Below are 12,586 nucleotides of genomic sequence, written 5' to 3' on the forward strand. Positions count from 1 at the left end.
ACTAACGGAGTTTTACCGTCAGAGGGTGTGAACTAACAGGATCGGAATCATTAGTTATAATCAAACCATAAAACAAAGTTTCAAAACCATGAAAACGTTTACGAGTAATTAAATGCGAAAGCGTAAAAACCTTTAACCAAAAGTTGCGTCACGCAGGACGACTTAAAACCAATGATAACTGTTAAAAATAAGTTTGCATAACAAAAGCGTTTTCAAGCAATGCATGTTCCTAAACCGCGCGCCCGCCTCGGCTACCTGAGAATAACATACTAAAAGTGTCAACACAAGGTTGGTGAGTTCACAAGTTTATATAAAATAAAGCGTTTAGCGTTTGCGTTCAGCGTTTTGCGTTAAGCGTTTTGCGTTACAGCTTTTTGCGTTACAGCGTTTTGCGTTACCAGATAGTGTTATGTCAATTATATATCTATAGGTAGCTAGCCTATAAAACAAGTATCACCAAGTGTTCGACACCGAAGCTGACTGTTTATCATTTGCCTTGCCACCAGGTCATCCAGACCATGGTATGTGTTTAGCCAAGATTACACCCACTCGACCTCCAGTCGAGTTTAGCGTTGGGTGGGGTTTGTCAAACCCAGTAGTACTACTCAACAATGACTCGCTATTATCCAATATTAAACGGTTCGATGTGAATGAAGGACTTTAGTTAACGCGTTTGCCACTTAGTCTTTACAAGTGATATATAATCTATATTAACAAAATCTTAAATGCGTTTCGGAGTATGTTATCTCCCCCAAGTGAACAGCGTTTAAAAAGTTTAAAAAGGGGAAAGTGAAACTCACTGTTTGCGAAGTAGTTCCCAAATTAAATCACCAAGATGCGCGTCACAGAAAAACTCTCTCTAGCGTTCTAAAACAACAAAGAGATTTTTCTAAGTTTCGGAATATTATCGAGTCTCTAGACCCGGCACATAATACCTATGCACATAACATGTTTCGTGTTTCGTTTGTGAATCGTGTGTGACTTTAACAAGTACATTCGTGATACAATACATGTGTGAACAATTGTTTACGTGTCACGTATTCATAAAGTACATCACTAGAAATTACTCCCCGTAAGGGCATTTTGGTCAAATCATGACAATTAACTAGTCATTATTCCCCATAAGGGCAATTTGGTCAAAACATAACAATTATATAGCAAGTATCATGTTTCATGCATTTTCACAAAACTCAGCAGCTAGTTTCACCGAGACAGAAATTCTACTTGAAAGATTGTACTATTCCACCGATCATAGCATCTCAATTAATTTACCAAAAATCATCACAGAAGCATATATGTCTTAGGTTTCCAGAACATATTTTATTATATTTTTATTCCACATAGTTTTCTCACAATCATCAAATCATTACAGCAAACTCATAACAGTCAAACTCATGCGCAACAGAATGTTATTTGCAATTCCCGTTAAACGAAAAATCCAATAAATGCAAGACCACTTGGGTTAGGTTCCTAACTCAATAAGTCAACTTCCAGAAGTGGAACCAACCCAATTGGTCTCGTAGTTCATGAGATATAATATTTACAAAACAACCTAACAGCAGGTCTAACAACTCAGCTTTGCACAACGTTTTTGTAAAATCATAAAAGTTAAATTTACACGTCCAAAAATTGCAAATTTATATTCTTTAGAAACTAGACTCAACCTAGTTTACTGTAGTATCAATAATCTCAACCAATTTTCACATTTACACCTCGTTACAGTCACTTAAACATCAAATACACATTCTGTCCAGAAACTGTTTGCATCCAAACTCAACATATTAACTATCTATGAACTATCATGCATTCATATAACACTCTAGACTCAATAAACACCATCTATGCACATCAATTACACCTTTACATACATGATTAGGGTTTTTGTTTGAACTCAAATCAAAGACACAAGAAATTAGTATGTAACAATATCAATTCTAGTTATCATATCATTAACAAATCAACAACAATCATATTAACACAACACCATAAGAAAATCGGCAGCTAGGGTTTGTAGTTAACCCAACAAACATCAAAATCAAGTATAAAGGATGCATAGGATAATCGATTATACCTTCCTAGCACCTTATTCTTCAATCAAAACACTTGAATTCTTGGTGTATATGTGTGTGTAAGTCGACGGCAGCCAAGGGAGGGGTTTGGGGTTTCCGATCGGGATTAGGGAGAAAAGAAAATAAGTTAGGGTTTGTTTATTGTTATTATTTATAGAATACTATGTTACACTTTGGCCCCTCCACTTCTAAGTATTACTTTTCCTAGCTTAAACTAACTTGTTTACATCTTGAGTTTACGTTTATAACCATGTTATCACATAACACATAAGTCTAACACATAGTTATCACATAATTACTGTTTTGACGTTTTTCGTTTATTCATCAATCGTTTGCGTCAACTCGTTTGCGTTTCGGTGCAAATCCCGAAAGACTACACATGTAGTGAGTGTTAAGCGTCATTTAAACCCTAGTTTAAATGTAATGAAGTGTGCGTTATAGATTCAGTGATCTTAAGTTTGAATTGACGGAGTTGAGTTAACAGAGTTAACCTGAAATTGACGATTGTCACATCATTCCCATGTTAAAGAATTTTCGTCCCGAAAATTTGAGTCAAGTCGTGATGAGTGTCTGAAAAAGTAAGAAAAATTTTCAGTTTGTCATAATTATCGAAATACACCCTCTTTATTCATTACCAAAATAATTCAGATACATTTTTGAAATTTCCACCATCATAGATATGTCAAACTTGGAAAACGAATCTCAAGATTTAAACCAGACATATTTTCTAACAAACTAGTTGAGATCTCATTAAGAGCATGTTTGGGATTGAGTTTGAATTATACTTATTGGCTTTTACTTTTTAAACATTATTAAAAGCCAGGATTTGGAGCCTTTAGAAAACTGTATTCTAACCCCTTCAAGAAAATTAAAATAAAAAGGATTTTCGTGATTGACAAACACATTTTAACTTATTTCCTTTTTAAAAAACACCGATAAGCATTTTTCAAACTCAATCACAAACATGCTCTAATTCTATTTCCAAGTTCTTGAATATACATATCCAAAACCGTATTAAAAATTTTGACATCAAAATGATCATTCTGCTGAGTCTGTTTCTGTTATATGTTTATCGTTCAAACAAAAGAAAAAAAGGTTATTGGTTTCTATTTGCTTTGGGCTATAAATTTGTTTGGGCTTTTTGATTTAAACTTTTAAAAAATGATGATTCTGTTAAGCATGTTTTTGTTTGAGTCTGTTTCTTTTTAATACTTTTCGTTCAAACAAAAGAAAAAAATATTAGTTGTTTTTATTTGCTTTGGGCTATAAATTTGTTTGGCTTTTATTTAATTTGAACTTTTTAATTGGTTGGCTTTTAAACAAGTAGGGATAACGCAATATCTTTTTTCAGGGGTAGCGAAATACGAAAATCGACCCAAAAGGAAAAAAATTTACACTGCTGACGAAAAGTTGAGGGGTAGCGGATGCTACCCCTAAGTGTTAACTACATCCGCCACTAATTCCCTCAACCTCTCCGATGTTTGGTCTCCCGTAATCGAACGCAAGTCGCAACCAGATCTTTCCCATAATCAAACGCAAGTAGCAACCAGATCTCTCCACAGTTCCCTCATTCCCTCAACTATCAGATCCGTTCAGACTTCGGTTTCGGTGTAGAGGACGTTCGATTCACCCGACAGTTACTGCGATTATACTAGTTTTTGTTTATTTTGATTACATGTTTGTGCTGTTACTCTTTGATTTTACTTGTGTTGTTTGGCAATCAGATTTCGAAAAAAAAAAAAAAACGATTTCTAAGGTATGCTATTGATTTATTAATATATGTTTATAATAATATATGTTTCAGATTGTGTAGCATGCAATTTGTCTTTTTGAGTGGAGTACATAAGCATAGTTAGGCTGAGGGGTGTGGGCCGCTAACCGGGGCGCTAGAGCCCCTCCGCTCGCGCCCCGGGGCGCTAACCCCACATCACCGGGGCGCTAGAGCCCCTCCGCTCGCGCCCCGGGGCGCTAACCCCACATCACCGGGGCGCGAGCAGGGGCGCGAGCGCAGAAATCCAGGCAGGCGTGAGGCTGGTCGCGAGAGAAGAGAGAGAAAATGGACGTTGGGAAGGTAAAAAGAGCCGTTGGGAAGGGATTAAATTAAAAAAAAAAAATATTTTTTCCCTAAATAATACCCCATTTCATCTATAAAATACCTCATTTCACCCATATCAATCACCACAACTTCAAAATAAAACCCAAAATCAACCCATCTTCCCAACTTTTTTTTTAAAAAAAATGTCGTCGTACTCGATGATCTTGTATTAGATTAGTGTTATTATTAAGTATTATTGTTTGTTTAATTTTTAGTATGTTTTTTTTTGTAATTTGAATTTTAAAAAAAATGTGTGTTTTTTTAATAATTTATAGGTTTTTTTAATAATACGTTGTTTGAATATATTTATAAAAAAATAAAAAAAAAATTCGCTGGAGCCCCTCCACACCAGGGCCAGGGGCTCCAACACACCCCTTATCTAGTTTCTCTCTCAGCCACACGTCATAATATTATTGGCTGGAGCCCCCATTAGAGCCCCCCACACCCCTTAGCCTTAGTAGTTGTCTTTATTATAGTTGAGTACCATTTCTTTATCATATTGATTTTATCTCAGGTTGCATCATCATTTAGGATGAATACGGTTAATTTAATATCAAACATAATTCAAAATGAGGATTTTAACGCGATGTCTCAAATTGCTATTGTAACGGAAAATTGTTGTTTTTTTTCATAAATTATTGAAAATTTTCTTTTTATTTTTGCAGATTTTTTTAATTTTTGTAGCTTTTTTTCTGAAATTTTCTCTAAATTTGGATGTAGTAAATGACAAAAATATGGTAAGCCTTATTTTTGCTTAATATTATGCTTTCTAATTTTATTATATATTGAAAAAAGTAAATGATATATATATAGATTAGTTAAAAACAAAAAGATTTTAAAAAGTACCCAATTTGGTAAATATGTTTAAAAGTACATCAAAATGGTAAATATTTTTTGTAACTACACCAAACTTGGTAAAAAACTCAATCAATTCATTTTTAGATTTGAATGGTTGTTATTAATTTGAGAATAAAAAATGATAGAAAATAACACATGGTCCATATACGGTGAACTTTAAAAACGTTGTGTTTTTCTTTTATATCATTCATCGTTTGGTCCATGTAGACTATAAATTATGGGAGTATAATTGATTTTTCTTTATATTTTTAAATTTTAATAATTATTTCCTAACTGACGCAAGCAAGCAACTCCGAGCATCCGTATGACTGGTAGGAAGGTACGTACGCTTTTTAGCATCAATTGTTATTAAGTGTTACAACAGGATTGAAAATCAATCAGCGAAGAGAGGATGAGGATGAAAACTAGTAATCGTGTGGAATCTAGTGATTGGAACAAGGCTCAATTGCAACGGAAAAGGATCGTCAACAACATGTATGCACCTTTACTATTCTCTAATTTGATTTCTTATTCTTTTGTGCTTGGTGGTTATAATGCTTAGAGTGTTAATTGCTTGATATGACTGTTTCTCTACACTTTTATTTTGTATAATTATTATGTGCTGCCTTTCATGAAATTTTTGTGCATTATTTTAAGTGACATGTACTTTATTCACGGTTCAGTTTAGTTATTAGCCTCAGCAAAATCAACCAATCGGTTCGGTTTAGTTAGTTTCGCTTAATAACCAAAAACAAATTTGGGCTAAAATTTTAACTTTGAAGTACATGAAATGATGTATAAATACATGAAATGGTGGTATAAAACATGAAATACATGCAACGGAGATATAAAAGCTAGAAATATATGACAGTATGAATGGCTCGGTTATCCCTAATTGAGTGTGCAAAAATTAACCGATAACCGCTTTTCGGTTAATTTGGTTTTTGGCTAATTTCAGTTCGGTTATTGCTCACCCATGCTTTATTATGTGTAGAATGGATACCCTGAAGAGGCATCTCCCATTCACCGAATACGAGAGACTGAAGGAACTTAAGAAAATAGCTGAGAGGGTTGAAAAGGAGATTTATACTGCTGCCACATCGCAGGTTTTTTTGTCTTCTTTATATTGGTAAATGGTTTTGTAGTTGTCGGTCATTGCCTTTTTACTTTTGTGGAATGAAGATTTTGCAACTCTTAAGGACAAGTGATAATATGCAATTTATTTTGATTGCAGTCTGAATATACACGGAAGATATGCTTCATGATGCTGACTATGGAGACTAGATTACAACTTCCTATACGCTCAAACTCTGCTGTGTTATATAATAATGTAAACCCCTCAGTATCATTAGATTCAACAGCAAATAGCGGAGGTTGGCGAGAGGAAGTGTATCAAAAGGTAAGAGGGAGTGGATCATAAGGTGTTGTAAATTATCTTACATTTCTTTTAAAGCTCCTGAGGTTCTTATACCATCGTTAAAAGGTGCTGTAAATATTCGTTGCTGATACTATATCGATCAAATGTCAAGAGTATATATAAAGTTTTTGGGTGTAATCCTGCATGTATTGTCATTCTTTTTTATACTAGATTTTTGCGATTTTTTTTGTTTTGAAGTTTTGACTTAAAATGAGAGGAAACTAAAGGGGAATCACGTATTTTTACTAAGGGTATGTTTGGTTGAAGGTAATGGAATGAAGGGAGAATGGAATGGGAGAAGGAATGGAATGGACAAGGGAATGAAATGGATCATTACTATACCTTTGTCTTGTTTGGTTAACCTTTAGGAATGAAATCAATTATTAATTTTTATTGTTTGGTATCCAAAAAAATTGTAGAAATGAAATAAAAATAATAAAAACACTCATGTCTCAAAATACTTTTTAACCCCCCCCCCCCCCCAAAAAAAAAAAACCCCTACAATGACGACGGTGGTAGCTCCGGGGACGAAAATGGCGGCGGCGGTGGCGATGGTGGTGGCGGCGGTGGTGGTGGTGGTGCCAATGGTGGTGGTGGTGGTGGTTGTTAGGTGGTAGTGTTGTTGAGAAAGTATGGTGAAGGAGGAATGGAATGAAAAAAAAGAAGGGGGGTGGGAAGGAATGGTTTTGATAGAATGGGATTCCATGTGTAATGGATGATTTCATTCCATTAAGCAACCAAACACCACTTTTTTCATTCCCACGTAATGAATCATTCCATTCCTACTGTCATTCTTGCATACCAAACGCTACCTAATGCTTTTTATGAACTATGAGTGGTATTATTAAATCTCTTTCCAATTATAGACCCTATAACCTTGCTTTCTTGTTTTTTTTTGTTTTTTTTTATTTTTCTATTGATTACAGATAAAAGCTATGAAAGAGCTGTATCTGCTAGATTCGACAGCTCAGATGGGCAATCTAAATGGTGATGATTGGCAAGAGGAATTATATCAAAAGGCGTTATATGTTATTGTTATCTTACATTGTTTTAAAGTAGTGAAAGCACAATTTGCTTTCGAGTTACTTATTTAAACACCGCTATTCTAAACCAAAGCTTACTTTTGCTTCTTCGTTTTTTGGCACTGATTATATCTATTTGAGTTAAAAAGCTGTTACTGAAAATTTCAGTTAAATGTCAAGAGTGTATTCAAGTTTTTGCAGTCATTACTGTTCTTTTTCTTTTCAAATAGCATCAAACAACTAAAGGCGGATAATGTATTTTGAATATCATTTGTTTTCCAACGTTTTACAGATAAAAGCTATGAAGGAACTGTATCTGCCAGATTTGAATGACATGCACCAGGAACTCATTTCCAAACTGCATCAGGTAAGTTAATGGCTCATATTAAAAATGGAAATCTTTTCAATTTAAAAACATTTGTTGAAAACCTTTTGTTTTCCAGTACAATTCTCTTCCTCAGCAACCTGAAAACGGGCGACTTGAGAAACTGAAAAAATTTAAAAATGTGGTGGAGTGTTTCATGGAACTCTTACAAATCCCTAAGCATGAAGTATCAGCTTGTTATAAAGACAAACTACCCACTTACGAGAGGCAGATTATTTTTGCTATCAATTTGAGGCGGAAATCGGCGGCCTCTCAGCAGCAAGCACAAGCTTGACCCAGGTTTTACTTTTGACAGCATAATATGACAAGTGGACCCAGCAATTGAACTTTCATGTTGCATGATATCTTGGGAGAGCTACTTATTTTGTTATCTTTGTTTAAACTTATGCTATCCTGGGAAGTGCATGTATTGCATATTAGTTGTGTGTATATAGAAGAATGGTACACTAGAATGCCTTTTAATGTAACTGTAGTCTAATGGGTGGTAAATAGGTTAGTAGGCAACAAGTATAGATGCCATCTTCCTTGCTTTTACATTTGTATATTTGAACTAAAACTTATTTAACTTTCATATTGTATGATATCTTGGGTATACATAGTGAAATTCGCAATTGAAGCCTTATTTTATTTACTTGTCATGCGTAATTGTGCACAACATTCATGGTCAGGTTTTGTCAGGAACCGGTGCCAGGTATGGTTGGGTCCAAGTTTTGATTGGGTAGAGGTGAAACTGGTTCCGGTAACGGTTTGTATGAGAAATTGAAACCTGGTTCGTACCCGCGGGTTGGGTGCACCAGGTTGATCTTGAGCCTGTTTTGTTTTTTTTTTTTTTTTGCCCCGCCTCTAGCTCAAAGCAAATATGGCTCAGCAATTATATAATTGTTGCTTAAAACGTGTTTGATCCACTAACTTCCCATGATAGCTTTGAGCGTTTGATTTCATGCAATAATGATCCACAAAATATTCAAGAAAATTATAGAAATTTCAAGTCTTTATAGTAATTGGAAAGATGCAATTAACATTTTGACCCAAACCAAATTTGGCTATAGCCCATTTTAACTCAAACCTTATTTGTTAAACCTTATTTAAGTCAGTTTGTTTTGTCAGGTCTAAATCAGAATAATGCTCGGAAAGTTGTATGAAAAGTAGTGCAAAAAGAACCCGGGTGTTCTAATACCCCAGGGTAAAGTCTACTCGGATATATTGGGTATAGATTTTGGTTAAGTAACCGATCTAGAACCGGTTCCTTCAATACACGATATCTTACTTGAAATTTTGAAATCATCCGCAACAAAATCAAAATAATTCCCATAGAAAATGAAGTTGATTTAGTAAAAGAAAATTGATTTCAATGAACATGTACACCCTACTGCTAATTAACCCAATTTTTTTTTTATTTGTGTTTTCTATCAGGTAGGGCTGTAAATGAACCGAACGAACACGAACAAGGCCTTGTTCATGTTCGTTCGCTAAGAATATAATGTGTTCATGAACGGTTCACGAACACTTACCGAACGAGATTTTATGTTCGTGTTCGTTCATTAAGGAAATTAATATGTTCACGAACACAAACGAACACAAATAAAATCGGCAGAGCCTAGAGATTGAGACCGATGTATTCGTAAATGTGAATAATGAAAGCCTGTAAATGAATCGAATGAACACGAACAAGGGAATGTTCGTGCTCGTTCATTTAACTTTAAAAGAACACGGACACTTAATCGAACAAATATTTATGTTCATGTTCGTTTATTTAAAAAGGGTCATTTTTGTTCGTTTGTTTAAAATCTAAACAAACATAACTGAACAAAGATAAACGAACATACATAAACAAATGTAAATAAACACAAATAAACATAAACGAACTTAAATGAAAAAACTTAAATAAACACAAATTAACAAATATAAAACATTTAAGTAGATGACCTATCTTGATAATATTTAATTACTTTCTATTAATACATAAACAAACATAAATAAACGAACATAAACGAACGTTCATGAACATAAATGAACGAATGGAACATGTGTTCATGTTCGTTCGTTTAATTAAACGAACATAAACGAACTTCCTGTCGAACGGTTCACGAACGTTCGGTTCGTTTACAGGCCTACTATCAGATTCAAGTCCAAAATTAATTTATGATATCTACATTAAGAATAAAGTACACTTTCATATGGCTCTAACTCCCACACACACAAAATGTTGTGTACAACCAATCATCAGTTTTCACCATCCATCATTTTCATACAAGTTTTCATCAACCATGCAAATTTGAAGTAGGGATGGCCAGGAGACTAGTATTGGTTATCCCAGTTTGTCTTAACCCAACCCAATACCCGTGACGATCGTGTAAACTCGTTAGTGTTAGCATTACCCGTTGGAATTCCCAAATACCTTTATAACTATTTAGTTCATTTCATCTGAATTTAACAAAAACAATAACAAAAGAAAAACTTATTACTTTAATTAAAACCTTAGACCCCATATCCGATACTTATGCTAAACCATAGGGACCGTATCGTAAAAACCTCCCATAAAGCATTTACCAAATTAGGTTAAAAGTAAAACTTGGTAACACTTTTATTTTTAATTTAAGAAACAAAAAAAGGGTTTTGAAACAGAATCATATATTCGATCACCGATCAGTTCGATTCATAAGACCATTCGATTTCAGGTTTGTTGACATTGTGTCTGGTTTTGTTGGAATACATATTGTTTTTGGTTTATAATGGCACCAAACTTTGTTACGTTATTATAATATATTATGAGATGATTACAAAACTAAAAAAAAAAAGTTTAAACAAAAGAATATTAAATTGTTGAAAACTGATGCTGCTTTACTGTTCATGGCATTTTGTATTTTTGACACTACACAAAAACAGACACGAAATCCGCGGGTTTGGGTTAGTTTCTGGTCAAACCCACGAACATGTTTAGCTAAACCGGTCATGTTTGGGTCAACCTGGCGGGCTCGTGGCTTGACCTGTTTAACTTATTTATTGTTTATAATATTATATTAATGTTTTTTATGTAATAATTATATTGGTTTGGTATTTTATGGCAAAGTTTAAAGCTAAAAATGAGATTGGCATAACATTTTATAATTAAAATGAAATTGTTTTATTTAAGATTGTAACTTTTTGTTGTAAAAATATAAATTTAAAGTATTAATATGTGAAAGCAATAAAATATAAAAAACTTTTGGGTCAAACAGGTGGTGGTCAGGTCAACCCACAATTATGCGGGCTGTGTTCGGGTTCACATGTTTTGCAAACTCTTCAGTTCTGGGTCATGTTTAATTTTCGGGTACGTGCCAAGTGGGACCCGTGAATCCGCGGGCACTATCCGTTTAACACCCCTATGTCTGATCACACACAAATTCCTCTAATTTTTCAAAATACTGTCAAATTTCTTGTGACACACAATCATACTGTGGTTTTAGAATAGTTGCAGCACACTTTTATGCAATCATACTACGGTTTCAGCTGCCATTTTTATTAGCCTCGCTTATAACAATTTTATCATTATATATAGACTGTCACTGTGAAGATCAGTCATCAAACAGAAGATGGATACGAGTACGTGGATGTATAATCAGGTTGCAAGTTGCGCTGTCGATGACCCTGCATTGGAATATGGTGACTGGATGGCTCAACCGCAACGACAAAGGAGCGTGGACAAGATGTATGTACTTATATGGTTCTTTTTAAATAATGTATTTGCATTATGTTGAGTGACATATGTACTTTATTAATTATGTGTAGAATGGATAACTTGAAGATGCATCTTCCATTTTCCGGATATGAGCGACTACAAGAACTTAAGAATATAGCTGAGAGAGTTGAAGACGAGGTTTATACTGCTTGTCAGGTTTGCTGTGTCTTTTATATTATTAACTAGCTTTGTGGTTTTTGGTTATTGCGTTTTTTGCTTTTGTGGAACAAAGATTTTAGAAGTCTGTTTGGCGTACGCATTGGGGTCTTAAAACATGTATTTTACTTTGTTTGCATCTGAATATACACGGAAGATATGCTTCATGATGATGACTATGGAGAACAGATTACAAAATCCCACGCGTTCGAACTCTGCTGCTTTAAATAATAGTGTAAACCCCTCAGCAGTTATAGATTTGACAGCAAATGGCGGAGATTGGCAAGAGGAAGTGCATCAAAAGGTGATGTGTATATATTATCTTAATTTTTTTAAAGCACCCGGGATTTTGTACATTGCTTTTGAGTTGAACAAACTCAAAATGATAGGCATTATAACCTTGATTTTTTTTAAAAAAATTTTATTACAGATAGATGCGATGAAGGATTTGTTTCTACTAGAGACGACAGCTCAGACCTACAATCCAGATTTTAATGATGGGCAAGAGGAAGTGTATCAAATGGTGATGTATATTATCTTAAATTATTATATAAAGCACTTGAGGTTTATACATTGTTTTTGAGTTGAACAAAATCATCAAAAGGAACTGTAAATAATTGTTGCTGATAAAATATCAATCAAATGTCATTGAATAGCATTGAAGTTAAGACTTTAAATGATAGATAGGCACTATAAATTTGAATTTCTTTTTCTTATAGATTGAATCTATAAAGGATCTGTATCGAATAGAATCGACAACTCAGACATGCTATCATAATGTTGAAGATTGGCCAGAGGAAGGTGAAGATTGGCAAGAGGAAGTGTATCAAAAGGTGTTGTATGCTATTGTTATCTTACGTTGTTTTAAAAGCAGCGAAAGCGCCTGA

At 34.2% G+C, this 12,586-nt stretch overlaps 1 protein-coding gene across 1 annotated transcript in view; it reads left to right on the forward strand.

Annotated features, from left to right (window-relative positions):
* The window catches only part of LOC143543244 (uncharacterized), a 74,171-nt gene that overhangs the window by 42,221 nt on the left and 19,364 nt on the right, over window positions 1–12,586 (forward strand). The window contains exons 6-8 of the mRNA XM_077035611.1: window positions 6,236–6,400; window positions 7,345–7,405; window positions 12,501–12,532. Of these exons, the coding sequence (XP_076891726.1) occupies window positions 6,236–6,400; window positions 7,345–7,405; window positions 12,501–12,532 (258 nt within the window). The remainder of the gene's footprint in view (window positions 1–6,235; window positions 6,401–7,344; window positions 7,406–12,500; window positions 12,533–12,586) is intronic.

The sequence above is a fragment of the Bidens hawaiensis genome, unplaced genomic scaffold (genome assembly GCF_021521415.1).
Source record: "Bidens hawaiensis isolate Kalapana, Puna unplaced genomic scaffold, B.hawaiensis_p1.1 tig00013115_1, whole genome shotgun sequence".
Lineage (NCBI taxonomy): Eukaryota > Viridiplantae > Streptophyta > Magnoliopsida > Asterales > Asteraceae > Bidens > Bidens hawaiensis.